A 27928-nucleotide genomic window follows, 5' to 3' on the forward strand; every position below is an offset into this window, starting at 1 on the left:
ATTTAAGAGGAAGAAATGAGCCATCGAGTGTGCACAAGACGTCCTCGTCATCAGTTCATTTCATCATCTGCTGCGTTCATGAGAAATTATTTCCATCCGCGCTACCACCAAAGCATTAGCATGAAATACAGTTTAATTTCCACCTAAAGCAGAAAAGATGCAAGTTTCTAATGTTTTGAAATGATTGGATGGACGAGCTTTACTCTAAAACTGATTCAAAGGGAAAAATAAACCCAGAGAATAAACTGACAGAGGAAACACGGCACTGTGTGTTTCTGTGTCTCACATTTCCACCACTTCTCTTCTTGCTTGACCAGTAAGCTCCAGTAGCAAATACCAATGCAGACTGGTACCACTGAGCTCCAGTGTTGCTGGTGGATATTTTGGGGCTGTTTTTATTCATGATGCAGACTTTTAGACGGCTCATATTTGGAGAGAAGTGCTGCTGCTGCTGCTGCTGCTGCTGCTGGGAGTCCAATAAAACGTAATGCATTTGACATCCCCAAAAAGCAGCACACCTGCGCGAAGTCATCCATCATGGTAATATTCACAGAACATTAGAGACATTAAAACAACTCCACTGAGGTTAATGGCGCCAAATCAACATGGCCGACTCGGTCCTTTCCATAAACAGGGTTTGTTTGTATTAGCTGGTGCTGAGGGAAAGGGTGAATCACACACCCTGATGTGAGAACATGAGGACATGTTGTCCCACGTGTGCAGCCAGGGAACACCACACAGCCCCGCTGCGGTGACAGGATGAAACACACATGAAGGACACACACAGCGGTGTGTGTGACAGGAACAAGCTCTGCATGTCCCTCATGAAGCAGGCCTGTGTGTCAGCATGCACACACACACACACACACACACACACGCACGCTTCAGTGTGTCGGAGGAGCGACCCCGTGTTCCACTTCCTGTCGTCTTGAATGAGAGCGCGACACGAAACCACAGGTTGCTCACGTGACGCGACGCGTCTCGAGTGTTTCTGTTTTTCTTTCACAACGGTTGTGAATAAACCCTTCCTGTAAAAAGAGGAAGAGGAAGGACGAGAGGAAGAACGCAAACGTAGCGGTGATGGACATGACAGATGAGAACTGCAGTCCAGTCACCGTCGCGAATGGTGGTGAGTTCATTGTCGAGCTCTTACACTGTAGTTTTCTTCAGTATTATAACATTTAAATCAGCTCGTATGGAGGCACCTTTGTGAGTGAAGCAAATAATCTAAATATATACTTTCTGACAGCAAATGCAACTAAATGTTTTGCTAGTTTATGATGAGATTTTGCAAGTACACAATGTAAGTATGGTCATTGAAGTAAAACAATCCAACACTTTGTTTAAAGTGCAGTTTCAAGCGTGAAGCAGAGACGAGGCGGCTGATCAATGTCACACTTCTGCGTTCTGTCATTCAGCTCATCCGGTGCGTTGCACTGAGGAAGTACTTCTTCCTTTCATCACGGAGGCGAGTCAGCAGGCCGCCATGGACTCGCGGCGTCCCCCCGACCCGCCCGGCGTCCCCACGCCTCCTCCCCCCCCGGAGCTCCGGCTGGTCCTCCTGGGCCGGAAGGGAGCCGGGAAGAGCGCGGCGGGCAACACCGTCCTGGGAGGAGCGCCGTGCTTCGAGAGCGGGAAGCCCACGGAGGAGTGCGTGCGGCGGCGGGCCGACGTGGCCGGGAGGAGAGTCACGGTGGTGGACACGCCCGGCTGGGAGTGGTACTACCCGCTCAACAGCACCCCCAACTGGGTGAGGAGGGAGACTCTACGGAGCGTGTCGCTTTGCCCCCCCGGGCCCCACGCCGTGCTCCTGGTGGTGCGAGCCTGCTCCTCGATCACCGAGGGCTACATCGGTGAGATCGAGGAGCACCTGGGGCCGCTGGGGAAAGGCGTTTGGGAGCACGCCGTGCTGCTGTTCACCAGGGGAGACGAGCTCGGCCTGGCGTCCATGGAGCAACGGATCGCCACGGGCGGCCCGGGACTCCGGAGACTCCTCCGGATGTGCGGGAACAGATACCACGTCGTGAACAACCGGAGCAAAGGAGACGGGACGCAGGTGAGGGAGCTGATGAGGAAGCTGGAGGAGATGGCGGAGGGGATGAAGGAGGGCAGCGGTCATCTGGAGATGGATAGCGCGGCGCTGGTGGGTCTGGAAGCAGACGGGAAGAGGAGAGCGAGGGAGAGGAGGAAGAAACAGAGGCAGATGGAGGCCCAGCTGCAGAGAGGGACCATCAGAGCTGCGCTGATGAGTGAGTTAGTTCAGTCCTCTCACATACACAACGTCACAATCGGACACTGAAAACCCGCTGAAGGTATTCGTTATTAGAAAATAAGTGGACTATTGGACCAATTGCAATGGATATTAAGTCTGAAATGAATGTGTAGGCAACATTTTAGCACATGAAACTTACAAAGCCAACATGGGAATAGTGTCCGTTGGCTTGTTTTCATGTTTTTCGGGCTGAGAAAAGTGTTTTTATCACAGATTTGTACGTTTCTCCCTTGCAGGCGACGGTCTTCAGGGCTCCGAGTTAGACGCCCACCGGTCGTTCTCCGAGGCTCCCCGCCGCCTCCCCGAGGTCCGGCTGGTCCTCCTGGGCGAGCGCGAGACCGGAAAGAGCTCCGCCGGGAACGCCATCCTCGGCCAAGTGGTCTTCTTCCGGGCCGGCGCGGTGACGGAGGAGTGCGTCCGCCGGCAGGCGGAGGTGGGCGCGCGGCTGGTGACGGTGGTGGACACTCCCGGCTGGGAGGGCGGCGTCGCGGGCGCCACGCCCGAGAGGGTGAAGAGGGAGATCGTCGGCAGCGTGGCCCTGTGCCCTCCGGGGCCCCACGCGCTCCTGCTGGCCCTGAGGGTGGACACGCTGGTGAGGGCCGCGCACGTGAGGGAACACCTGGCGCTCCTCGGCGAGGGCGCGTGGCGACACGCCATGCTGCTGTTCACGCACGGGGATCAGCTGCGAGAGGGCGTGGATATCGAGCAGCACGTCCGGGGCGGCGGCAGAGACCTCCAGGGGCTGCTGGACAAGTGCGGGGGCCGGTACCACGTCATCAGCGGCGGCGCAGACGGAGCAGGAAGAGGGAACGGCGGCTCCGGCGGCTCCGGCGAGGTGACGGAGCTCCTGCGGAAGGTGGAAAAGATGGCGGCGACGAACAGGTGCGAGGCTTTCTCCGGCCTGGTCCAGGAGGTCCGGGATCTGAGCCGGCACAGGAACGAGAAGTTCGACCAGCGCCTGCGGGACATGGGAGATAAAATGCTTCGCCAGGAGGACGAGTTGAAAAGTCTGAGAGAGAGGGAGGTGAAGCGAATCCGCTGGTTTTTTGACAGGAAGAAAAAGGCGAAGTCCCCCGGGAAGGCCGACGTTCAGCGGGAGGAGGAGGAGGAGGAGGAGGAGGAAGAGGACGGGAGGATGGGCGAAAGGAGGAGTGACATCGGGGAGCTGGAGGAGAGGATGCGATGGCTGACGGAGGACAAAGAGAGAGACGTTCAGGATCTGAGCGTGGAGAACGAGAGAGTCCGCGCGGCGCTGGACCAGAGTCGAGGAGAGCGCCGCGAGGCGACGCTCAACCTGGAGCGCAGAGAGAGAGAGAGCGAGGAGCTGAAAGAACGAATCGACGAGCAGCAGCTGAAGCTGCTCGACCTCGAACGCGCCGTCGCAGAACACGAACTTGAGAGAAAGCAGAGGGACGATAGCGTCAAGGCGAAGGAACGAGAGTGGAGGAGCGAGGTGAAGAAATTGGAAGAAAGCGTAGAGGTGCAGAGAAAAGAGAAAGCAGAGCGGATGGAGGACGTCGCTTCTTTGAAAGCAGCTTTGGACGAGACGAAGAGACGCCACCATGATGTTCTGGAGAGAAAAGAAGAAGCAAAAGACAGAGAGTTGGCCGAGATGAAAAGTGAGATGGAAATAAAACTACTTGAAAAAGATAAAGAGCGAGAAGAAATGAGGAAGAAGGCGTCAGAGGAAAAGCAGATCATGCTCGACAACGCTGAGCAATGTGAGAAAGCCACGCAGAGGAAAGTTGAAGAAATGAAATTACAACATCAAAAAGAAATAGAGAGAGAAATGCACGAGAGAGAGACGGAGATAAAAGGCATAAAGCTGCAAGATATGGCCAGAAAGATCTGTGAAATAGATCAAATAGTGGAGACAATGAAGGTTCAACACCAAGAAGAAATTGATCGGCGGTTGAAAGACAATAAAGAAGATATAGAAAGAGTAAAACAACGGCATGACAACGAGATAAAGGACACACGACAAACACAACTCAGAGAGGTTGCAGAGCTGAAAGGGCAGTTTGCCAAAGAAAGAGAGGAAGAAAGACGAGCACAAGAGAGGAAGATAGCCGAGTTAGAGCAAAGTTATCTCATCCGCACAGAGGGAAACATGCTGGACAACGAAAAAGAGAAGGAAACCATTCATCTTAACCACGAGAAAGACGTGGCGCGGAAAATGCAGGAGAAAGATAAGAAGCTGGACGTGTTGAAACGGCAGCATCGGGAGGAAATGGCAAGAAAAGTGAAAGAAATGGAAGAACTAGTGGAGACGAGGAGGGCTGAACACCAGGAGGAAAGAGACAGAACGGTGAAAGAGAAGAAGGAAGAGGTGGAAAGGGTCCGACAACAGTGCAGCGATCAAATACAAGACGTGGAAGAAGAAAGAGAAAGAGAGGTTGAAGAGCTGAAACAGCAGTTTGCAGGAGAACTTGAGAAACAATTGGAAGAAGGACGAAGAGAGATAAGAGAGTTGGGGCTGAAGCACAGAGTCCAAACAGAAGAAAAGATGCGAGAGAACGAAAGAGAGAAGGAAGCGATGAAAGAAAATCATGAGAAAGACACTCTGCAAAGACTGCAGGAGAGAGACGGACTAATAGAGGAGTTGAAGCGTCAGCACATGAAGGAAATCAAAGAGAGTGAGCAGGAAAAAGAAACGCTCGTTATGAATCTCAAGGAAGAGACGGAGAGAAGACGGGAGGAGAAGGAGAAGGAAACCGAGGAGATGAAACTGAACGTGAGAGACATGAAGGAAAAGCTGCGGCGAAAGGAAGAGGAAGAAATGGATCGTTTGAAGGTCAAGCAAGTCGTGGAGCGAAGACTGGAGGAGCGAGAGAGAGAGACGGAGGTGATGAAAGAACATTCGGAGGAACTCGAGCGACGATTGCGGCAGACGGAGGAGGACAGGGAACGAGATCGTTTGAGTCACAGGGAAGAGACGGAGCGAGAGCGCCAAGAACGAGACCGGGTGATCGAAAGACTGAATCGGCGCATGAGGGGCCTCGAGGAAGTCCTGCAGAGCAAAGACGAGGAGAGAGGAGAAGTGGAAAAGAAGGAGGCCGAGCGGCGACGGCGGGAGATGGAGGAGGTGAAGCGAGAGCTTTTAAACGACGCCGAGAGGAAGCTCAAGGAGAAGGAAGGCGAGATTGAAAGCGCGAGACGACGGGCCGAGTCCAGGGAGAGAAGGCGCAGGGAAGAGCAGCGGGAGAAGGACGAGGCGGGAGAAAGAGAGCTGAAGCGACTGTTGGAGCGCCTCGACGAGGAGGCGAAGGAGACGGCGAGGGCGCGACGTCTTCTCGCAGAGAGAGACGGCGAGATCGACGAGGCGAAGAAGACGCTCGCGGGCCACTCGGGGGAAATTGAAGCGCTCAGCGAGATCAATAAAAAGCAAACCCGCAGCATCGCCGAGATGCAGCGGCGTCACGCGGAGGAGCGGGGGGAGAAAGAGGCGGAGATGATGGAGAGACTTCGGGGGAAAGAAGAAGAGCTGAGGCGGCGGGACGGAGAGAACGAGCGAGAGGTCGCCCGGCTGAGGCTGACAATCGAGCAGACCCGGTCCGAGCTGAAGGAGCTCACTCGCAGGATGGAGAAGGAGACGACCAGCATGATCCTGGAGTATGAAGAGGAGGTGGCGAGGAGGAAGGAGGAGCGGGATCGCGCCCTGCGCCGCTCGGAGGAGCTCGAGGAAAGCCGGAGGAGCGCCGAGGAGCAAAAGGAGACGATGAGGAAGGAGACGGAGCGCCTCAAGGTGAAGTGCGCCGAGCTGAAGAGGCAGAGCGAAGAAGAAGTTAGGAAACATCTCCGGGGATGTGAAGAGCAGGTGCAAGGTGTCCTCAAAGAGAGAGACGTGGAGGTCGGAGCACTGAGGGAGGAAAATGACAAACTGCAAGTGGAGCTGAGGAGGATGAAAGAGGAGCAAGAGGAGGCAGAGAGGCAGATGCTGAAAAGGGAAGACGACGTAGGAGAAAGGGAGCGGCTTCTGCGCAGAAGAGGAAACGAAGTTGACGCAAAAGAGACAGAGCTGCTGGGGAAAGAGGCGACGCTGGAAAGCGAGGAAGAGGCACTGCGCAAACGGGAAGCGAGTCTAGAAAAGCAACAAAAAGAGCTGGAGGAAAAAGAGAAGCAGGAGCAGGAAGTGAGCATGAGAGCAGGCGATATAGAGAAAAGGGAAAGGGAGATAGAGAGCCTGCTGCGAGCTCTGGAGGGCCGACAGAAGGAGCTAAATTATCACGGGCAAGACCTCCAGGAGAAGGCGAAAGGGCTGCGAGAGCACGGGAAGGAGCTGGAAGACCGCGAGGGTTACTTGAGGAACGAAGAGCGGGAGCTGCTCGGCTGGAAGTCGGAGTTGCAGGTGAGGAAGGAGCGCGCCGACGCCACCACGCAGCAGTTGGACGAGATGGGGAGAGACTTGGCCTTGCTGAAGGAAGAACTGCGCACCAAGGAGAACAACCTGAAGGCGTCGCTGAAGAAACTGGGCAAGTGGGAACAGGACCTGAAGGATCGAGAGGAAGGGCTGCAGGAAGGAGAGAGGGTTGAGGTTGGAGACCACGACATGGATCCTTTCGATCAGCCGGCCGCAGACGACGACTTGCACTCAATGTACCGAGAGGTCGGCGAGAGGAGGGACAAGGGAAGGGAGTCCGATAGAGGAGACAAGGAAAAGGAGGATTGGGGGGTGGAAACGGCGCCGTCGGCTGCCGAGAGAAACCACTGTCACCTCGAAACTCTGAAAGAGATAGAGGCGGCCGAGCCGCAGAGGATCTGGGAGGGGCAAAAGGTCGCAAAGGTCGTCCGGGACGTCGGCTCAAACCTGCGCGGGTCGGACTTGAGGGTGTTGGTGTTGGGGGAGTCCTGGTCGCCACGCTCCCCCGCCGGCGTCACCGTCCTGTGCGGCGAGCCGCCCGAGCCGCCCGAGCCGGACGGGTCCACGTTCCGGCACTGGAGGGGCCCGGTCGCCGGACGCCGACTCGCCGTCGCCGAACCGTCGGGTCTGAGGTGGCGCGACGGGCCGGATCCGCCGGACGCCGCGGCGCAGAGGAGCAGCGTACTCGACGGCGCCTCCTGGTGCCGCCCCGGACCGCACGCGGCGCTCCTGCTCATGCCGGCCTTCCTGACCTGCACGCAGAAGTACAGGAGGGCGGTGGAGGGCCACATGGCCTTGCTCGGGGAAGGCATTTGGCGGCGCACGCTGGTGCTGTTCACGTGGGGGGAGATGTTAGGGGAGAGCGCCGAGCAGCACATCCTGAGGAACGGGGAGCTGACGGCGCTGGTGGAGAGATGCGGCGGCCGCTTTCACGTGCTGAGCAACAGGAGACGCAACTCTGTGATCGAGGGGTTGTTGGAGAAGATGGAGGACATGGTGGAGAACTGTGACGACACGCTGTGAATTTATCCAGAGGAATAGTGTCCTATCGTGTCATGTGAATGAATTAAAAATGTGAACGGAAGAAGTACTCGGATTCTTTATTTACAAATGTCCAAATATCACAAAGAAAACACGTTAGAACAGTAAATGTGAGGGGTTGTGAGATGATTGAAGGGCCAGAATATATTTTACAACATTTCTTATTCATTTCATATTTTTCATTCCTCAAATTTTCGCTTTTTTGTTGAACTGTTTCATAATTTACAGGGAAATCCCTCTTGTTGAATGTAGCAACACTAGACAGTGTTGGATGAATCATGAACAATGCATCGTATTTTTATGTATTTTTACAATCTGAAAAGCTGTCAAATTAATGAATTAGAGTGCAAAGTACAATAATTTCCTCTAAAAAGCATTGGAGTAGTAAAAATGATATCTAGCATCCTGCTTTTGACTGATTCATATAAAATCCCTCTTTCAACGCTTTACTTTAAAAAAAAAAAATTCATATAAAAATCAGCACGAGCTGCAAAAACTTGATTTCTGGGTCGGCCCTCAGCTGACCTGCACTGACTTTGCATCCTCCCTCCACAAGATGGGGACCTTGTGTCAGCGGAGCGCCGACTCTGTGAGCGCCGGAGGAGTTGAAAGGAGTCGCTGATGACAAGGAGTTGATGGTGAAAGTATAGTGAAGCTAGTCAAGTGTGTGTGTGTGTGTGTGTGTGTGTGTGTGTGTGTGTGTGTGTGTAGGGGGGGTTTAACCGCGTTTTACAATTTTCTGTGTAAATGGCTACTTTTAAAAAAGGAAAGAGTACACAAAGCCTGCAGCGGGCTCCATCCTGACTGGAGGCATTTCAGGAGAACCAAACCGTCTCGCAATTATAACCCCGGGGAGCCTCCCGCTCGCTGAGAGGACCCCTGCTTTGACAAGTAAATTATGACTCTTGATGAGAGGAGTACGGCTTTCTCAGAATGCAATTTTTGACAGCCGGGGGAAAATGCGGGTGGATACATACAACAACTTCCATCATCCGCGGCGCCAGATGCAACAGCCGAAAACACTCGTGTGCAATCATCAGGCTAATAATTATGGAGTGTGAGTGCTGGTCTGTATCTAACATGGCAGCAATGTTTTTTAATCTGTCCTTTCAATGTGAGCTGCCTTTAGAGGCGAGATGAGAAGGTGTTGTGTCAAGATGGATCCCCTGCTTCTTTGATTATCCCTGCAGGGTAGGACTGTTTTCCAAAGCGTCTGGGGGCGAAATTAAGAGGGGGGAGAAAATAAAAGTTGTCAAATTGCAGTTGATGCAGACATAATTTTCATACATTTTAGCATAATGTTTTAAACATATCCAACACAAAAGTCGAGCCATAAAATGTCATCAGCTACGCCTGTTTCCATTTCCAAATCCTTAGAGTTGCCGTCGCATTGCTCATTTATAGTATCACAACACTTGATTTATTGATTATAAGCTTGGATTGATTACAGAGTGCATGATGGGTTTCTGCACAATTCAAAGACATGGTTATTAGTGTTTTGGTTTTAGATGTTTTAGGCTGTTTGAAGTTTTGACCTCGGGCAACACTGCAAGACAAAAAACTTTTTGAGTGCATCATTAGAAATGCCAGTTGCACAAATCCATGTTGCACAACCAAGTGACGACGATAGCTCGATACCCGGTTCCTGACAAACAATATTACAAGAACACTTTATTCTAGATTGTAGAGGAGAGTGCAATGTTTTCAGAAATACCAAATATTGCGTATGCTAAAGTGTTTCCAGGAATATTTGGCCACTTTGGGAAATATGCTCATTAAATTTATGCGTACATCTCATGTCCGTACAGCAAATATGAAGCTGCACGAAGCAGCGGGTTAGCGTAGCTTAGCAAAGTGACCCCCTCTAAAACCATAGATTGTTGTTTTTACCCGTTGATTTGGACACAGATTAAACAACGAATATATAAATGTTCATTTGTGGGTTTTAGAGGCGCTACATTGTGTTAGCTTCGGACGGAGCAACCTTGCCGTTTCCCCGTTGTGCTACGCTAGGCTAACAGGCTGCTAGCTGTAGATTATTGTTTAAGTAATGGGCAAGTTTGAGAATGGTATCAAACATCATTCAGGAACTTAAAAAGGCAGTGAATATGAATAATTGGACATTTTGGGATTAACACATATTAGTTTTCTTGCAGAGAGTTGGATTAGATTGATACCACTCTCGTGCGTTAGCTAAACACGAAGCCATGCAGCCGGTTAGCTTCACCTAGCATACAAGCTCGGGAAACAGCAAGCAAGAAACAGTGTCTGTTAACCGGCTGTATAATTGTTTTTACCTAAAAAAAATATCTTTAAAATGCATTAGTTACTCAGGATATAGTGTATTTTTTATTTCACTCGGTCGCCTAAAAATACATGGCGTCCTAACGTTTTGCGTCAAGTTATGTGGATGTTTTTTTTAAAAGCGCTGCCATGTCTATTTAATAAAAAAACATTCCTTAACCTGAGCTGAATGAATTGATGAACGAAAAGTTTATTAGCACCGAGGCCACGGAGGCTTGGGCACGAGGATTTAACAAGTATGCGCATGTAAAATGTGTTTTTTAAGTAAACTTTGATCCCAACTGCCATCATTCAAGGCCATTCAGGAAACACAAATCACCACCATATCTGAGTTCAAAGGTGAATTCTTGCTCCATATCAGCAAACAGCGAATGATAAAACCACTCTGGGGCACTCATTTTGGTTTTAGCCGGCATTAGTTCAGATTAAGGCAACATGGTAACCCTAATTTATCTTTATTTGGAGCCTTTTAAGGTCCTGAATGAGGCTTTTTGGGAAATATGGATGGGACCACATTAACATGCTCTATAACAGACAGGAACCGCACCGTCAATCAAGTCCACAAATGTTGGAAACTAAATTACTGGGCTGTGTTAAAACAGAAGTTAATGGTTGGACTGATTTCTATTAAGGTCTGTGCACTCTCATTTGAATAATGGCGCTTCCAACATTGTTTTTTCCTTTTCAGTACTTGACCCAGGAGGGAAATAAATGTGATTCCGCTTTAACACCTCCATTAATATTCAAGTGGCTTTAATACTCAAGGTTTATTTCTGACACACCTAATTAGCATGGCAGTGGTGCCAGTTAATTATAAATCATGTTCTGATTGTGCGTTTGGATGTTGCAGGAAAATACTATGGGTCTCATTACAACAACAAAAAAACACACATTGCTATTTTGAGGAAGGAATACCTAGAAGTCAGCATTTAGAGAAAAAACAAGAATAATGTTGTCATTAAATACATAATTATGTCGATCACTGCGTTTCAGAACAACTCGTTCTAACACAAAATCATATTTTCTTGCATCCGTGCTGTCATTTTAAGTACATTTCAATTCAAAGTGTATTTCACTTTGGATGAAACTGTTTATTTTTCGCACTGTGTTGATTTAATTGGAAATGTTTTTCTTACTTTCTTTTCATGGCTATTAACAAAAGAGAACCTGCTCGATCAATTTTGTCTTGAATTGTTGAAGTTTCTCTCTAGTTTTCACTTTCTAATAGTTCAGCTCATTATAATCTCTAAGTACTGTATTAATCAACGGTAAATAAGTAATTTACTGAAGCTTTATAGATCAGTTAGAAGTTATAAGAACATTTCTCCAGCGTGACCAATACTTTGCCTTTTTTATCCATCTGTTTAACTCAGCAAGAAGTCCCATCTAATGAACTAATATAAAATAATATGACGCCTTTACAGGATAAGTTCATGTTAGAAGGTTGTTGCTAAATGGTCTTTGCTCAGATGTGGTCAAACAGCCATTATAAAGCGACTTCCTCATGCATTTTAAACATTAACTTCAACAATATTTTCCCCTGCAGAGGTCACCGCCCAGTAGAAAAATAGCATCCGGTGTGTCGGACAGGTAAATAGCTGCATGATCGCGGCTGTAAAAGGTCAACGCTGGTCCCCCGAGGGCCAAGGATTTATATTGAACCTGATGGGCCGTGAGGAGGTTCCAGATCGGCCCCCACCTCGGGTAAACCTCCCAGGGGGGTACATTTAGATAACGTTAGCCTTTCGGAAATTAGATAGCTCGCTCTGACCGGTTACATAAACCAGCCCGTGGCCCCACACAGGCCCTCTGAAGTCTGTACCCAAAATAGTCTCTGGCGCGAGGGAGGGCCACAAAAGCACAAAATGTTCCTGCTGGGGTGCAGACGTGTCCGATGTCTGCACGAACACACGCGTGAACTCCAGCTGATTCTGAAAGCAGTGTTTAAATAGACCGAGTGAGGAAAAAGACTTGATTCGGGCATTTTTTTGGTCGCGCTCTGTATGTTCTACTTTCTCGCCTCCCCACTGCTCGCTCCCTCCGCCAAAGAGGGAGAGGAGAGAGAGCGAGAGGAAGAGGAGACGAGGCTCGCAGATGATGAATCCCCCTCTGGACTGCATTCTTTCCAGCCGAGTGCATCCAGTGGGCCGGAGCCAGGTCCTGGAATCTAGCTAATGAGACACACCCCCCCGAGGGCCCCGCGGCGTCCGATTGGCCGAGAGGCCGGCAGCGGACGAGACGATTGGCTGACGGAGTCCTGTGTTGCGAGCAGCTGTCAGAGCGCGTCGCAAATCAAAACTCCCAGTGTTCTTATGCGGCATGGCACTCAGTAAAGAAGCTAAATGAGCGGAGTGAAATGTATACTCGAGCTAACGTTTGCTAAATTATGAAGCTGAAACTAAAACAAACAAAAAACAGGTTGAATCTGAATCTTTTTTACTCATTTTCTAATCTCTTTAACACATATTTGATATGACACGTGTGCAGATGATGATTTTTTTAATGGATTTTCTTCTTTTTTTCCCCCAAAAAAGGTTTTTACTGGCAAAATGATTCCTCGTACTGCACCTGATGCAATTTAATACATCACATGTATTAAATTGCAGGCTTGATGTATTTGATATTTCATGTTTTAAGCCTCTTGCGCCTGAATAAATTACAATTCCCTTTTTAGGGATGTATCCCTTCCTTAATTTTTTTTTAAGGTCCAATGAAACTGAAACACACAAACTACGTATTACATCTTAATTCCTCTGCCTGAAGAAAGAAAAAAAAAAACATATAGATTTTATTTATTCAGTGCGATATCTGAGGAGGGCCGTTGACAATGAAAGCGACATGTTGTGTATCTTGCAGCATGAATAAAATATTGTATTTTTTAGAGCAAAAGGCAGAACCTCTCATCTGGAACGTCCTACAAATACGTGACTTGCACTCTGACTGGGGTAAACTGTCCGTAAACCCAATCCGGACCTTCGGTGCGGCGAGGAAACATATTCATGAGCCCTGACCGATGTTTAAAACGTTTACATAATAGAGGAATTGTATCTGAAATACGATTCTGCCGGAAGGAGAACAAAGTGCAACGCCAGTTCAAGACATTAGAAAAGTCCTACAATCAAGGAAACGGATGTGAAAAAGTCAGACCAGCTGCTTTTCTTCCGCCCCGTCGTTGACATTTCGCTGCTCTGCCTCAGTGGCGTCCTCGGAGCTGTGAGGCGAGTTCAACTGCGGGTCAGGATGCGAGGCGAAGGGGAGGATGACCATTTCAGGTCATAAGTGAGCGTCCTCTGATCAGCTCATGGTGGCAGATGCCTGAAGGCAGAAGAAGGGCAGGGAGGAAGGAAAAAAGAGAGCAGCGGGAGGGAGGAGGAGGGCTACAAGCAGGGAGGGAAAAGAGGAAAAGGAAAGAGAAGATGTGACCCCCGAATGAGGGGAAGAAAGCCTGGATGGATCAGAGGACAATTTGTCCCTGGGCATGGACATGTACAAGGCCTCCAACCCCTTCTCCATGAGCAGGACATGCACACTGAAGGAGACACAACGTGACATTTTGTGTCCATTTGTAGTCGTTCTGTGCGTCTTTGCGGTCGTTTTGCGTCTCTTTGAGGTCATTTCAGTGCCTCTGTTGACATTTCGAGTCTTTATTGTATAGTTTTGATGAACAAAATCAACTATTTGATGAACAAAATCAACCATTTGATGAACAAAATCAACCAAAGCCCGTTCATTAATCCACCCGCGGTCGAGCAGAGGAACGTTTCCACGCAGCGGACTGCAGGACATACGGATCCGGGGTCAGCTTGCTGCGAGAGACGTATTTGAGAGCAACATGTCTTTGAGCGTCGAGCTGCATCGAGCAGAACACACTCGCATCTATGACCACTGCTGTCAGCTCCTCTCTCCCTCCTCCCACGTTACACATCTCTCTCTCTCTCCCTCTCCCCTCTGTTTCAAAGTTTGTCAATCCACATCACTTCACGCTCCCTTCGCTTTGCCCCTGCGCTTCAAATGTCCGGCGCCGTCCCCGCTCGTCATTTGGACAGTCATAGAGTCAGTGTGTGTCATTTTATTCGCCTAATTAATCAAAGCCGGATCGCGTAGTAACATATGGGATGTTGCCCGCGTGCCCGGCAGCAAGGGGTCAAAGGTTCAGGCAGGATGAGCGCTCTCTAGTGGTGAACACAGTGGCCCATCTGCACGGCGTGTGCTGCGCTTTGCTCGTTATTTAATGCATGCAGATGTAAACTCTGCAGCGATGCACACGTGCATGAATGCACAGCTTCTGGCAATGTTTATTTGTTATTTCCCTGTGTTTTGCGCCATGCTTTTCTGTTTTGACATGTATGTTTTCCCCCGCTCTCTCTGCAGACACACGTGCACGCGCACACTCCCACGCACACGTGCACGGAGCTTCCAGCGGATTCTTGAATGGCTCGTTCGCCTTATCTAAGCTACATTATGTAAGACTGCGAAAAAAACAGACAAAGTAGCAGGGAATTACACGGCTGTACAAATGTATTACGGACGCGCACACACACACGCACACTCACACTCACACACACACAACCTTGATTATGACGACGGCAACAATTGGGCCTCGTCCGAACTCCACACTTTTGTAATCGCTTGATAGAAAAGACCAAGAGCGCTCATGTTTTAGGAGAAAATGTCCAAGTTTATGCAGCACAGACCTAATCACACACACACACACACACACACACACACACACACACACACACACACACACCTTTTCGGTGGAGAAAGTATATTCAGAGGGCAGTCTGGCACCTTGAAACCGTTTTCTTTCACCTTTTCCGTCAGGAGTTGAAGAGACGGAGCGGTTGTTCCATTTGAGCTTTATCTCGATTACCTTTATGAAAGTTTGATGGGCCGGCAGAGAGCGGCAGTCACAGCTCCGCATGGAGGCGAGGAGCAGATTAAAGATTGATTGTGTGTTTGTATAATGAAGACAATCTTGGAACTGTTTACTTCTGCTGAGGTCAAGGGCGTCAGGTGTGTGTGTGTGTGTGTGTGTGTGTGTGTGTGTCAGTAGAAATAAATACACATGAGAGAGCCAAACTACCCAGAAGGACTTGTGCTATTAGACTTTAGAGCTGGATGATTTGCATTTTTAGCTTTAAAAGAGATTTCATAGATACAATGTGGCATCTAATACAATTCAAATGATGCAAGTCAGTGGTTCTTACCTCGGAGAGAAGGAATGAAGAAAGAAAGAGATGATGGGGAAAAGGTCGGCTAAAGTTTGATGACATCCTTTCAGCTAGTTTTCAACAAAGACAAGGTGTCTTTTCTCTGGATTCTGGTGGAGCGAACAGCTTTTTTTTTTTCAAGGCCACAAAGACTCCTAAACCTGAATCAAAACCTTTGCAGCGAAAGCCGAACACCGCAGGTACAGACACACGATCCGATGAGTTGCTTTGTCAGCATTTTATCCCACGTCGACACCAGCTCCTGTCTGCAGCGAGCCGGAGGTCGTCTTCAGGTCGCGTTCAGGTCGGATGATTTCCTCTGCGTGGTCGTAGCAGCACGGAGACGTTTGGCCTCCTCCCTTGTGTTCAAGGCCTCCACGCGGGCTTCAGCAGCCACCAGACCTCACGGATCATAAACGTCACTTTTCTTTATTCCTCAAAAGACCAGCAGCCTTTTCTTCGAGAAGGAAAGGTCACGTTCGACTACACAAAGTTCACGACTTGAATGAAAGCAGTACCAATCGGGTCGAATCAGATCTGGGGGCCAAACGGTGACCTCACTGGTCCACATCGGGGGCTAATTATGACCATCATCTTATTGTCGGCTTGTTTATTTCACTCTTTTGATCTCACAGTACCAGGTAAAGGAATAAATACGATGCATGATTCACTAGAAATCATCGTAAACTCTCACTTGACTTGACCAAAACGAATGCATGCTGATTTTACACTCTTTATACCTTTTTGTGATGGTTTCACAAAACCACATTTTGACTATTTAAATGCTACAATGGAGCTTCATTTAATGGCACCAAACATGTTTCAGTCAATGACACGTTATTTCTTTTCTCCCTTAAATAAACACCATTTTTAAATAACACCCTTTCTTCATCTTTGGACCCGCACAAGGCCGCCGTCATGGAGGGCAAGACGGGTCCCGCTCAACACGGCGAGCGCGCGACCTCGGCGATAAAAGAAGCGATCCCGCCGCTTCAATATTCACATGTTTGTCTCGACATGAGCTGCAAGAATTTCAAAACAAAACCCTGAACCACCTTTTCAAACTGAAAGGAACGTGGCCTGTCCTTTATGTTCTGCTACTCGCCACCGGGGAGGATATTTACGCGCCCGACGTCACCGCCGACCGTGAGAATGTGACGTTAAAAAACAGCAACATCACACATCCCATGAAATGTACTGAAGGTAGAGACACAAATCTCTCCATTAGAACGATACAGTAACAGTGGAAACCGTGTGAGAATCTTCCTGCGTCCATTTTAAGTCCCAGCATGCCCCATTCAGATAATCTTTTGGCTTAAAATACATATTTTTTCAAATTTTGGAACCGAACGACACAGTTTTTTGACTGAAACTTCTTCCTAACAGGCCAAGACTTTATTTTGTTGTGATTTTTGTTGCAGATTCTGATTCTTTGGGTCCTAATCTTTCCAAAAAGGTGTCTTATTGACGCTCCAGGAAGCATTTTCGGGGAATCTGGCTCCTGGATGTTCAGAGTTACCATCAAAATATCTTTTAAGTGATTTTTTTTTTGCAGATATACATTTTTTTCGAAGACTTTACTGAACAAATACGTACATTAAACACAAGTATTGGAATAAATTCGGGGTTCCTACTACAACCTTTCAACGGGTTAACGTGAGGGCAAACACAGATTACATTGGTTTGACCCGTTGTGTTATTTATATTACATCATTCACTTGTCCGTCGCTGTCTGCGCTTGTTTGTCAACTCTCCCTCTGCAGAGGAGATGTTTCAGCGTTCGTACCGAAGCGTCCAGCAGAGCCGGAGCGGCCGGTGGAGCTCGTCTTCATGTGTGAAGCGCTGCAGCCGGCACGGCGTCGCCTGTGGAAAGCTTGCAGGAGGAGACCCTCGTGGTCACTGCGGCGCTGCTCTGACTCACATGGAGCCCGGAGCCACGAATGCATCTGCACATTGTAGTCTGTCAAGTTAGTTTATCTGAGTGCGTGAGTCACATGCACACGTAGAGGAGTCCATTTTCATTCACATGTGCGCCTGAGCGGTGCTTTATTCTTTTTAATAGACTTTGAATCCACATTGTTTGATCCTCTCGGTCTGGAGAGATGAACCGCCTATCAACTCATTTATATGCAGAGGAGGTGAAGACGCAGGTTACCCTGTATAGTTTCAACATACGTGTGTGTGTGTGTGTGTGTGTGTGCGGTGTGTGTGTGTGTGTGTGTGTCCTGCTGCAAAGCCCCTGGAGCCCGTGAGCGAGGTAAATCGTTCAGCCTCTGAAGTAAGTCGGCCCACATCATGAAAGATGCATGCGGCGGCATATGGTGTGCCGAGCAGAGTTAGAGGCGGAGCTGCAGCCGCACACACACACACACACACACACACACACACACACACACACACACACACATCCATATCCATTACGGACACTTCTATGTCTTTATTTTTATTTTAAGGCCCGAGGTCAAAAGTTCACATCACATCACACGGGAGGAGACCGAAACATCTGCTTCTGTTGCCATGGCAACTGGCTGCTGCTGCTGCTGCCAGTGATGGAGGGAGAAAGAGAGAGAGAGGAGGGGGGGGGGCAGAGAGAAAGGGATAGAGAGAGGGAGGGAGAGAGAGAGAGAGAGAGGTAGGGAGAGAGAGAGAGGGGGCGATAGAGAGAGAGTGAGAGAAAGAGGGATGGAGAGAAAGGGAGGGAGGGAGAGAGAGGGAGGAAATACAACAGAGAGAGAGAGAAAATAAGAGAGCGAGGGAGTGAGGGAGGCTGACTTAGAGAGAGAGAGAGAGGGGGGGGGAGAGAAAGGGAGAGGGAAGCCGAGTAAGAGAGAGAGAGAGGTAGGGAGGGACGGAGGGAGGGAGGGAGGAAGAGGGCGATAGAGAGAGAAAGAGGGATGGAGGGAGGGTATTTTCTAAATTAATGTAAATGAATAAATAAATGTATTGAAAGCTGAAGTTCTGGTGGCAAACATCACAGCGTCCATAAGAACATGAACACTCATAACATCATCATCATCATCATCATCATCATCATCATCATCATCACATCTCAGGTTACAGCCCGGTCAGATAGAGCGTTGTTTTGTTGCTGTGGATTCAACCTGCTTCATTCATAATTGGTGTAATCGTCATGTAAAAGTAGAAGTCGTGGTCATGCCGTGTGCTGGCGTCACAAAGCGTGTCCACAGCGTGTCCAGTGAACACGCGTTGTGACGACGCAAAACACGGACCGGTTGTTTTAAAATTACGATAGAACAAGAAATTATATTCCAGAATACTCTCAAGAACAATGACCCAAGTTGCAAATGAATATACATATATATATATATATATATATATATATATATATATATATATATATATATATATATATATATATATATATGTATATATATACATATATATATATATATATATATAAAGTGGTTTGAGATCAAAACACTTCTACATGTGTGTCTAGATGACCGGATGAGAGCGAACAGGCAGCATTAATGAAATAAGAACGTCGTGGTGTACACACACTGAGGGGTTCATGTCGCAGCTTGTCGGAGCCGCAGAAGCAAAAGCTAGAAACTAGAGATCCGTTAGCACGATGCAGGAAGTGTAGCTGTTACATCAATTTTAGATGCAACTACAGTGTTTTTTTCTCCTTCTATTTCAACATCCTTGACCTCGATTCAAACCTTGCACACTGAAGACAGCTGAGAAACACAACACAAACAAATACTTCCTATACAATAAATGTACCAAGTCATGAACTTAATGTGACCTAATTATGTTTGTATTCTGCCTCAACACGTGTTAACCTCCGTTTAACCGCTTCACTGTGAGGCACACGCTCACCTTCTGGCTGTTTAAAGGGGAACACACACGCACACACACGCACACACACACGCATACGCACGCACGGCTAATGCAGCGGAAAGGGCTACTGTTGTGTATGCACCACTGGAAAGCACATTTAATAAACAAATAACCACTGGACATGAAATGTTAAAGTACCATCGAGGGGATGAAATAACAACTCTGCTATCGGCCTCATGAGACTAATGAAGACAAATTACTTGAGGACCTGAATGTGTTTCCAGTATCTAGTAGCATTTATGTAATTAAATATATATATATATATATATATATATATATATATATATATATATATATATATATATATATATATATATATATATATATATTGTGATATCTTACTTTGTACAATGAAAAGCTTCTTTTGCTTGGTCCTCCTTCCAGACAGAATTACAATAATTTAAAACTCAAGGTAGAAATTAATATTAAAATTAAGAATTAAGAAGACAAAAACAGTGCTATAATGCTAATAGGATGATAAAATATATAAAATAAGGCACAGATATATGAGAACAACATTGCACAATCATTTTCTAAACTGTAATTTTAATTAATCTCTGCTCCTCTTCATGCATCAGCATATCTCCACTGGCAAACAAATTGAGCTATTACACAAATTAATACTTAAATTAGCTGTTTGGAGTTTTTTTCCTTTTTTTTTCCTTGCCCTCACAAACTGCGTTCAAATTCATAATTAATTTCCCTAAATCTGTTTTCATATTAACAAGAGCTGTTAATGCCGCTCTATTGGAAAAACATTTTTCTCACCAGCACATTAATTTAATTGCGTGTTTAATCGAGATTGGAATAATAACAATAATAATGATGAGGACAAAAAAGAGCACCAATTAACGTGCTCATTTGTGGTTCTGATTGTGTGATGAATTATTCATGAAATCAGAGTGAAGGGATGAGGAGGGATCGGTGTAAAGAGTCTTCCTCTTCTTCTTCTACGATGACACAGTCAGCTGCTGCTGCCGGACACAGCTGCACACACCAGGTACCTTTTACTCTTACCAATACATAATGTGTCTAAATTATAGGGATTTGTGTGTATTTTGTGTATTTTTTGCAATGTATTTCTCAAAATAAAAATATTTTGAATACAAATTTGGATTTAAAAAATAGTCAAATGGCAATTTTTAGTAGTAGTGTTATTGCATTTTTGTATAGGGAAAATTATATCTTTAAAAAAATGCCTTATATTCATGCTGCTTTTACAAATTTACCTTAAAATAAATTGTAGAAATTATTTGAATTAGTCAAAATGACGGATTTTTATAGCATGTCACGTTACAATTCATTCATGTTTTATTAATTGCACACACACAAAAAATTTTCTAATCCATTAAATCAAGAGAAATTTACATTTTAAATTTCCCTTCACATGCACACAAGAAAAATATGAGGAAAAAAAAGGAAGAACAAATATAAAAAGCTTGATGATTCCCACTCTTACAGACAAAATGATTGACATCTCCCTCCACACTGGGGGAGGGAGATCCTCCCTGAAACCGACGGACTCGGGGACCCAGCAGCCTCGGCGCGGCCGGGTCCCTGTGTGCGGTGCATTCACAGTTCACAGGCATCTCGACCTAAATGCGATGTGACGGGAGAACCTTTACTGAAACAAACGAGAATATAGTATCAGGGAAGGCTGACCGAGCTGTGAACCGAGGCCCTAACACAGAGCAAATTAGCATCAGCGAAAAAACTCAGCGCTGCGTTTTTTTTTTATCCAGATTGCTTATGCGGCAGCGAATGCATCGAGCGCCGCGAGGTCACTTCTGCCTGCAGATGTTCTCGCTTGGCGAGGACGGTTCGTTTCGTCCTCGACCTCTGACCCCCAACGGGCTGGACCAGCGCCTGAGGGCGCTGCCGTTTTTGGCGTCCTGCGGGCAAACCTCTCCGGGTCTGAGCTTCTGTCACCCGTCATGGGATCTCTTTCGGGACGTCTTCGAAAGGAGGGCGTCGTCTGACGATGGCGCTGAAAACACAGGCGGCCTTCTGTGAATGAAGCTGGATTTTAAGGCCAGTAAAAGGGCTTTTTCCCCCCTGCATCCTTCAGACCCATGACACTACACAGCTATCCGACCCACTCACAGTCCATCAGAGAAGACCAGCCTGGACTGGTTTAGGTCACATGCCAGAGTACGACCGCCTTAAAATACCTTGAAAACACACACGATCAAACCGGCCTGGACAGAGAAGAAGAAGCTTGAAGTCAAGTCGAGACTCATTAAAAAGTCAAAAAGGTGCGCGAGCAGCGTGTGGTGGGAGAAGAGATGTGCTAAGATGTTCTGCACTCCATCAGCACACACAAACAATTGCAAGTCATTGCCCAAAGGTTGCTAAAAGCCGTCATGTTTCCACAGTTAATGAGCACAGGACAGGACTCTTCGCAGCTGAGGGCGAGATCAAGACTTCCTCGGCTTCCTCGCGTGGTTTTTGTCCCCATTGTACCATTTTACTGTATATTACTGCATCCACACACATCTAAAAGGATCATTGAATCCTTCTTTCACTGCCCTTTTAGCTTTTTTTGAACACAGCACTAAAAAAAAGGGAACACTTTTTGTTATTTTTAGAGAACAAACCACGGCAAGCAAACCCGTACCAGGAATAGCCGCCCAGAAAACGACAGATGGCGGCCGCCCCGCCGCCCCCTTTTCCCCTCCGCCGCTTCACAGCCCATTAGGTCAGAGCGGAGCGGGGAGCGCGGCTCTTAGGCTGGCGGTGTAACGTTGGCGAGGACGCGGCAGAGGGAAGGACCGCAGAGGTTTTTAAAAGCCCCGTGTTGGCAGTGAGGCTGAGGTGAGATGTCATCTCCTCTCACCGGCCGAGAGCGCCGTCGCAGTGATATAAGAGCGGGGCCGCGCCTCGGCAGCTGCTGGCAGCTGCGGGTGGCGGGTAGACGATGAGGATGAAGAAGAGGAGGAGGAGGAGGCCCAAGGGGGGGATTATCCAAATGTGAGCAAATAGAGCAGTTCATCAACTGTCCTTAAAGTACCAGTTTTCAAGCAATTATGTCGTGTTTTCGATTAATAATCAGAGGTTTCGTCACCGATGGATTGAGTTTGATCTGAATAATAGATATAATACATGAACCCAATAGTTTAGAGGAACTTCTGTACCCGAGCACAGTATTAACACCACCGACAGAGCTGCTCCTTCACCTGAAGGCAACATTATCCCCCGTTACTCTCACTGTGACCTCGTGCTAGATACCGTCAGTACACATGTGCGTCACATTGTTTGCCTCCTTCAACGTTTTGCAACGCTCATATTTTGCATCCGCGAAGGAGTTTCCTCCTGCACATTCATGCGGACGCTGTCCTTTTTCATCCCCCACTGCTGTACCTCCGGGAAGTCTTGACATGAGACGACGGAGAAGAGAGAGAACAATGGTGCCCTTTTCACACCCCCTCTCTTCATCCTCTCCAATGTGTGCTCTTCCCTGCACATTAGCATGATCTGAGGTGAGGAAGGACACCTGGGAACCAGAGGAGCCAGACTCTGGTACCGGGGGGGTGGAGGGGAGGGGTGTGATTTAACTTAACCCAGATTAAACCCAGCCTTCCCGGACGTCCTTTCGCACTTTGAATGCAATTGCGAAGGCGACCCCCGGGGTCAAGCGTCAGCTCGGGGAGGCCACACCGAGCGTGCTCACAACCGGGCCGCGAGGGGTCGTCTCTCCCTCCCCTGAAGGAGCGCCGGCGCATAATATCGCACACAGAGGCCCGAACGCGTTCACGCCGACGCCCGGGGAGGACGGACAGGTCACGTAAAGACACGCACGTTTTCAAATGAGATCAAATAAGATCACGGTGGGGAGTGCGTACAACACCCCACACATCTCGGGGCATGCGGCCCAGCAGCCCATGTGTACGCCGACGTCGACGAACGTGTTGGAAGAGCACATCTTGCCGTTGTCACAGATAGAAAAAGTCTCACACGTGCGCAAGTTGTAAGGCGCGTGATGCGCAGCAGGAGAATGCAGAGAGAGCCCAAACATGCCAGACGGGATCAGAGTCCGCCGCTCGGCGCCACGCCGCCATCGCCACCCCGGGACAGAGGAGCTGGACGGGAAGGGTGGCAGACCTTGGTGTCGGCACTATGGGGGCATGCCAGGGGAAGTGAGGATCACGCACACACACTCGCGGACACACACACACACACACACACACACACACTTTGGAATAACACGTGAGACCGGTTGTTCTTCCTGCATCTGAGTCACTGTCACCGCGCTCACACACCTTGTTTCCAGCGGCAGCAGGCAGCTGTTTACAGCAATAAAAAATGGAAGAAGAACAAAATATAAACACTGCACAGTGTCTGCCTCGCACCAAACAGCAGACAGACAGAGTTAGATAATAGCTGGTGAACATATAGTGACTAAAATATATATACTTCATAAGGTGAACATTTGTCAGTGTTGCCAGTACAGAAGTTTCTGCATAATTTAGTTTGTTTTAGCTGAGAAACGAGATCAGGAATGTACAAAATACTGGAATGAAAGCGGTGTGTACATGCAGCTGCAGCAGAGGTGGATGGACATATTTGTGGCGCTCCATCAAAAGGATTTTGAAAGTTGCTTTAAGGTGGATGGAAATATTTTGATCACCAAAACACCTGCAAGCACAAATAAACCTTTCAACTGCAGCACATTGAGCCGGGATGAGTGCTGACAGGTCTCTATTTATTCTTAGCGGAGGCTTACTGGAATCATAAGTTACATTTTTTAAGGTTTTTTTTCAAATGGGAGAACTTTGTGTCTTTGTTGTCTCGCAGGCCGAGAAACAACATCTTTATTGTCAACGCTGGTGAATTTGACATCTGTTGGAAGAGGAATTCTTCTCTAAACTATTGAAGTTATGAACCCTTTTCATAACCACTGACAATGGCAAAGGGTACTTCAAAATGAAGACACATTTTTTGTATTACAATATTAGAAAGAAGCCCTTCTTCACTGCCTTTTAAAATGCTCAAAACATACATTTACTTCTCTCAACTTTTGTTTTACCTCATTAGTTTCCCACCAGGAAGTCTAGCAGAAAATAAATGGAGGTGTTTTTTGATCATTCTACCCCCAACAGCTACACACAATCACACAAAACTCGCGGATTATTGATGACATTTAGGGGAAATTAAAATAAAGTGAACACAAGCGTTCAGAAATGACACTTTCAGAGCCCCGAAGCCCATTTACAAACGAAAAGATGTCGCTGCGTCACCAGATAGCGTCTTGTGTTCTGTTCACGTGTGTATCATCGCATGTCGAGTCTTTGGGGTTAAGTTTAGGTCCATTTCAGCTTCAGCTGAGCTTGATGAAACACTCGGCATAATCAGCATCAATAATACAGCGATCAACATGCCGTACGCTGGGTGTGAGGCTCCGTCCTTTTAGGCGTGTCGCTCCAAATGGATTTCAATGTTCCTGCATGTAGCTGCCGTACTGCTGAATTATTGAAGGTGGTAATTAGGCGCGTGTGGCTGCTGTATGCGTCTGGAGAGCAACATGACGGTCAGAACATTGTTAGGTCCTTTTTTATTCCTCCTCCTCCTCCTCCTCCTCCTCCTCTTCATTGTGTTTATTTTGGCCTAATTCCAGCTCTCCGGTTCATAGAAAAGAGCAAAATACAAGCGCTCAAATTGAATAGATGAAACAAACCCCGGGCAAAAAACATCATTTACACTGTGTGCGGGTCTGTGTGCGCGTCTGTGTGTGTGTGTGTCTTTCTCTCCCTGTCGTATCATGTCGGTCCAACCAGAGTGTGTACACATTAATAAAGTGTCCGACTGTCCCGAAGCTGTTGTGGTATCACTGTCCCGATGGCGTTTTGCGTTCCTGCCCGACGCCACGGCCGCGTCTTACGCCTGCGATCTGGGTGCGTGTCACAGGAACAATGGGTTCTGTGGAGCGTTAGCCCCACATGATGAACCGAGACGAGCCGATGCTCCCTGACCTGGATAGAAGAGGAGGGGCCGCCATATTAGGAAGGGTCACGGTGTCAGTGACACACACACACACACACAAACACGCACGCACGCACGCACATGCAGAGCTCGCTCTGGCTGTAGCGAGTGTTGCGCTCATGTGCGGGGTTGAAAGTGCAAACGCAGCGATCGCCGCCGCCGCCGCCGTTTCGAGTGCAATCTCCCGGCAGCAGAGGGGCGCGTGCGTGGACATGTGACCTTGTTGATGGTGTCGCTGAGCGCTTGATTTTTGCAGCTTTACACACGACCAGAGTGTGAGTTCACACAGCAGCTGAACCGGTAAACTCCGAGGTCACCAAGTCCAGCAGGTTCACGTGGAGGGAAAAGATTTCCTTCACTTGGGTTTTCATACCATTTCCTCCACTCTGTCGCCTGCCGCCTCACAGAAAACGCCCAGGAAATACTCAAAAAGTGTCTCAGGGTATACGGCCTGATGACTTCGATCCACTGAGGTTGCACATTAGGACGGTGTTCTCGTCCTCCAACAAGTCTGGATTTGCCATTTGAGTTATCTCTCTTTAATTGAGAGTTCATAAGCACTTTGTTGATGTCAGTAAATCCTGTTCTAGTAGTTCATGTCTGACGGCGGGTTATCCGCTCCCAGCTTTGTCCTTGTAATGTTACTTTAATCTATAGCTGCTGATTGAATTTAAGCATTTTCATCACACGTTTAGAGCAGTAATGCCGGCCAACGCAGCTTTATGAACATATTTCCTTTTCATACGGTCTCTCGTCCTCTCCTTTCTCCTCTACCGTCGACACGCTGACCTTTAAGGCCTCCCTCTCTCATTTTCTCACTATCTCCGTCCTCTTATCTCTCTCTCCCCCCCTCTGGTCGTTTCTGCTGAACTGTGTGATCCTCACGGACGGACGTGAAGAGAGAGCTCGGGATCATGGGAAGGTGTGATGGCAGGATGTCTGTCGGGACCTCGGGGATGAAAGAGCACGGCCCCGTGAAAAGGAGAGGAGGAGAAAAAAATCCTTTCCTTCGTCCTCTCTCTCTCTCGACGAGTATCGAAGGAGTAACACCTTCGATCATCGTCGAGAGAATCGAGATGTCCGGTGGCGGCGGCTCAGCTGTTGGGCCATCGCCAGGTGCAAAAAATATGTGTGTTTTCTGCCGTATGAGAAAGCACATATAGAGGACTTTAATCTGATCACAGAGGCGTTGTGTCGTGTGGCACGCTCCATGAGCCGCAACTGAACACATGAACTCAAACCTGCTCTGGTTTGACACTTTGATCATTCACACTTGGCGCGACGATGTCTTCAAGATGGGGACGCTTTCGATCTGATCATGCCCATCAGTGGCAGAACCCCTGCTTCTTCTTCTTCTTCTTCTTCTTCTTCTTCTTCTTCTTCTTCTTCTTCTTCTTCTTCTTCTTCATTTTCATCCGACTCTAAACCCTCCTACCCCGCCCATCCAGCACCTCAATCCTCGCCCTAAACAGGCCCTGGTACAGCACGGCGCTCGTGTGCAGCGATACTAAGGGAGGTCGCCGTGCGGTCACTGCGCAAAGCCCGGTCGCATTGTGACTCCAAGCTGCAGAATGTGCCATGGTGCATTAGCGCGCTGCCGCCTGGCTGAGCATGAGGGAGAGAGAGAGAGAGAGAGAGAGAGAGAGAGAGAGAGAGAGAGAGAGAGAGAGAGAGAGAGAGAGAGAAGGAAAAGAGGTAGAAGGAGGAGCTAAGGGATGGAGTAAGAGCCAAAAAGGATGGGGAAGCAAAAGGGGGAGGAGGACCGGTAGAGGACGAGTTGAGAGAGGGAGGAAAGTGAAGACATCAGCGCACTTACACAAGCAGAGTTCAGAGGCCCCGAGGGGCGCAGGGTCTCTGTAAGGTGGCTCATCAAATATGGAGGCGTATCAAGGTTGTGTGTTTCGCTCTGGTATCGACTCCTCATCTTCTCCTTCTCTGCGTTTCTCTTCTCAGCATCCTCCCCTCTTTGACTCTGTGTCCCTCCATCCCTTCGTTTCTCTTTCCCTGAATCACGTTCCCGCTCACTGCTTCTTCCCTCCATCGCTTTTGTCTTTCCTTGAAACAACTCAATGAAAACCACTTTGCCGCGATGATGTTCTATTCTTATCGTTCCTGGTATTACGACATGGTTTTCTGTGGGTGGTTTTATGGTTTGACTCTGGCCAGCAACATTTGCTGGCGTCCCTCTTCCCATCTCCTCGTGGGTTTTAATAAATGGTAAAAAGCCAAATTATCTGAAATGAATTTAAAAAATAGAGCGACAGGATTTTATCCACAACCCAAAATAAAAAATAGTTTTTGGCTGACACAAGGCTGTCTCGGCTGTTCTCCATGTGCACCGTTAAATAAAAACAGATGGGGTTTGATTGGATCATGTAACGGACCAATGGGAGAGCCCGTCGTGAGGCTGCTGGCGCATGATCTCACTTTCATCCTCGCCCTAAGCAGGTTCATACAGCTCTGATCGGCCCGTTGCTAATCTGCTCTGCACCAACTGGATGTGCTGTAACTAATGCACGCAAGTTTACACACGTATGTCTTCATGCATGCGTACACGTGTACATGTGTGTTCTGTGTTTTGCAGCCTTTTTTTCTGTTTGTGGCAAAAGTGAAGACGGAAGAAAGAAAAAGTGAAGAACATCTGATGAAGATATATTTAGAAGTCCTCATATGGGTACTTGGTATCATCAAGCACTCAAATGTGAAGTACTTGTACTGAAAATATGTCTCATCAGTCCATCCCACGTGTGTCTTCATGTCAAATAAAATCCCCCATAGCATGACAAAGATTAACAAAAAAATGAAATAAATAAAAGAAAGCTTTTAAGATTAAGGAGCCTATACAAGCATAGCGACTGAATTTGACAGAACATGGACAATCAAAAACACACACAC

At 48.0% G+C, this 27928-nt stretch overlaps 1 protein-coding gene across 1 annotated transcript; it reads left to right on the top strand.

The window, feature by feature from the left end:
* Positions 1-1080: 1080 nt before the first annotated feature.
* On the top strand, positions 1081-7656 carry si:dkey-185m8.2 (trichohyalin). The gene is made up of 3 exons (XM_068587710.1): positions 1081-1129; positions 1419-2249; positions 2509-7656. Exons 1-3 carry the CDS (start codon positions 1081-1083, stop codon positions 7653-7655), a joined length of 6027 nt encoding a protein of 2008 aa, XP_068443811.1. The 3' UTR covers position 7656.
* Positions 7657-27928: the final 20272 nt, after the last annotated feature.

This window comes from Clinocottus analis, unplaced genomic scaffold (genome assembly GCF_023055335.1).
Source record: "Clinocottus analis isolate CAN_PGR_092001 unplaced genomic scaffold, fCliAna1.0.p SCAF_21, whole genome shotgun sequence".
Lineage (NCBI taxonomy): Eukaryota > Metazoa > Chordata > Actinopteri > Perciformes > Cottidae > Clinocottus > Clinocottus analis.

Bases quoted from the DNA above. Each gene is read 5' to 3' on its own strand.
- si:dkey-185m8.2 (XM_068587710.1), top strand. From the start codon at position 1,081: ATGGACATGACAGATGAGAACTGCAGTCCAGTCACCGTCGCGAATGGT. The intron at 1,130-1,418 runs GTGAGTTCATTG...TCTGTCATTCAG, and splicing joins AGTCACCGTCGCGAATGGTG to CTCATCCGGTGCGTTGCACT. The intron at 2,250-2,508 runs GTGAGTTAGTTC...TCTCCCTTGCAG, and splicing joins CATCAGAGCTGCGCTGATGA to GCGACGGTCTTCAGGGCTCC.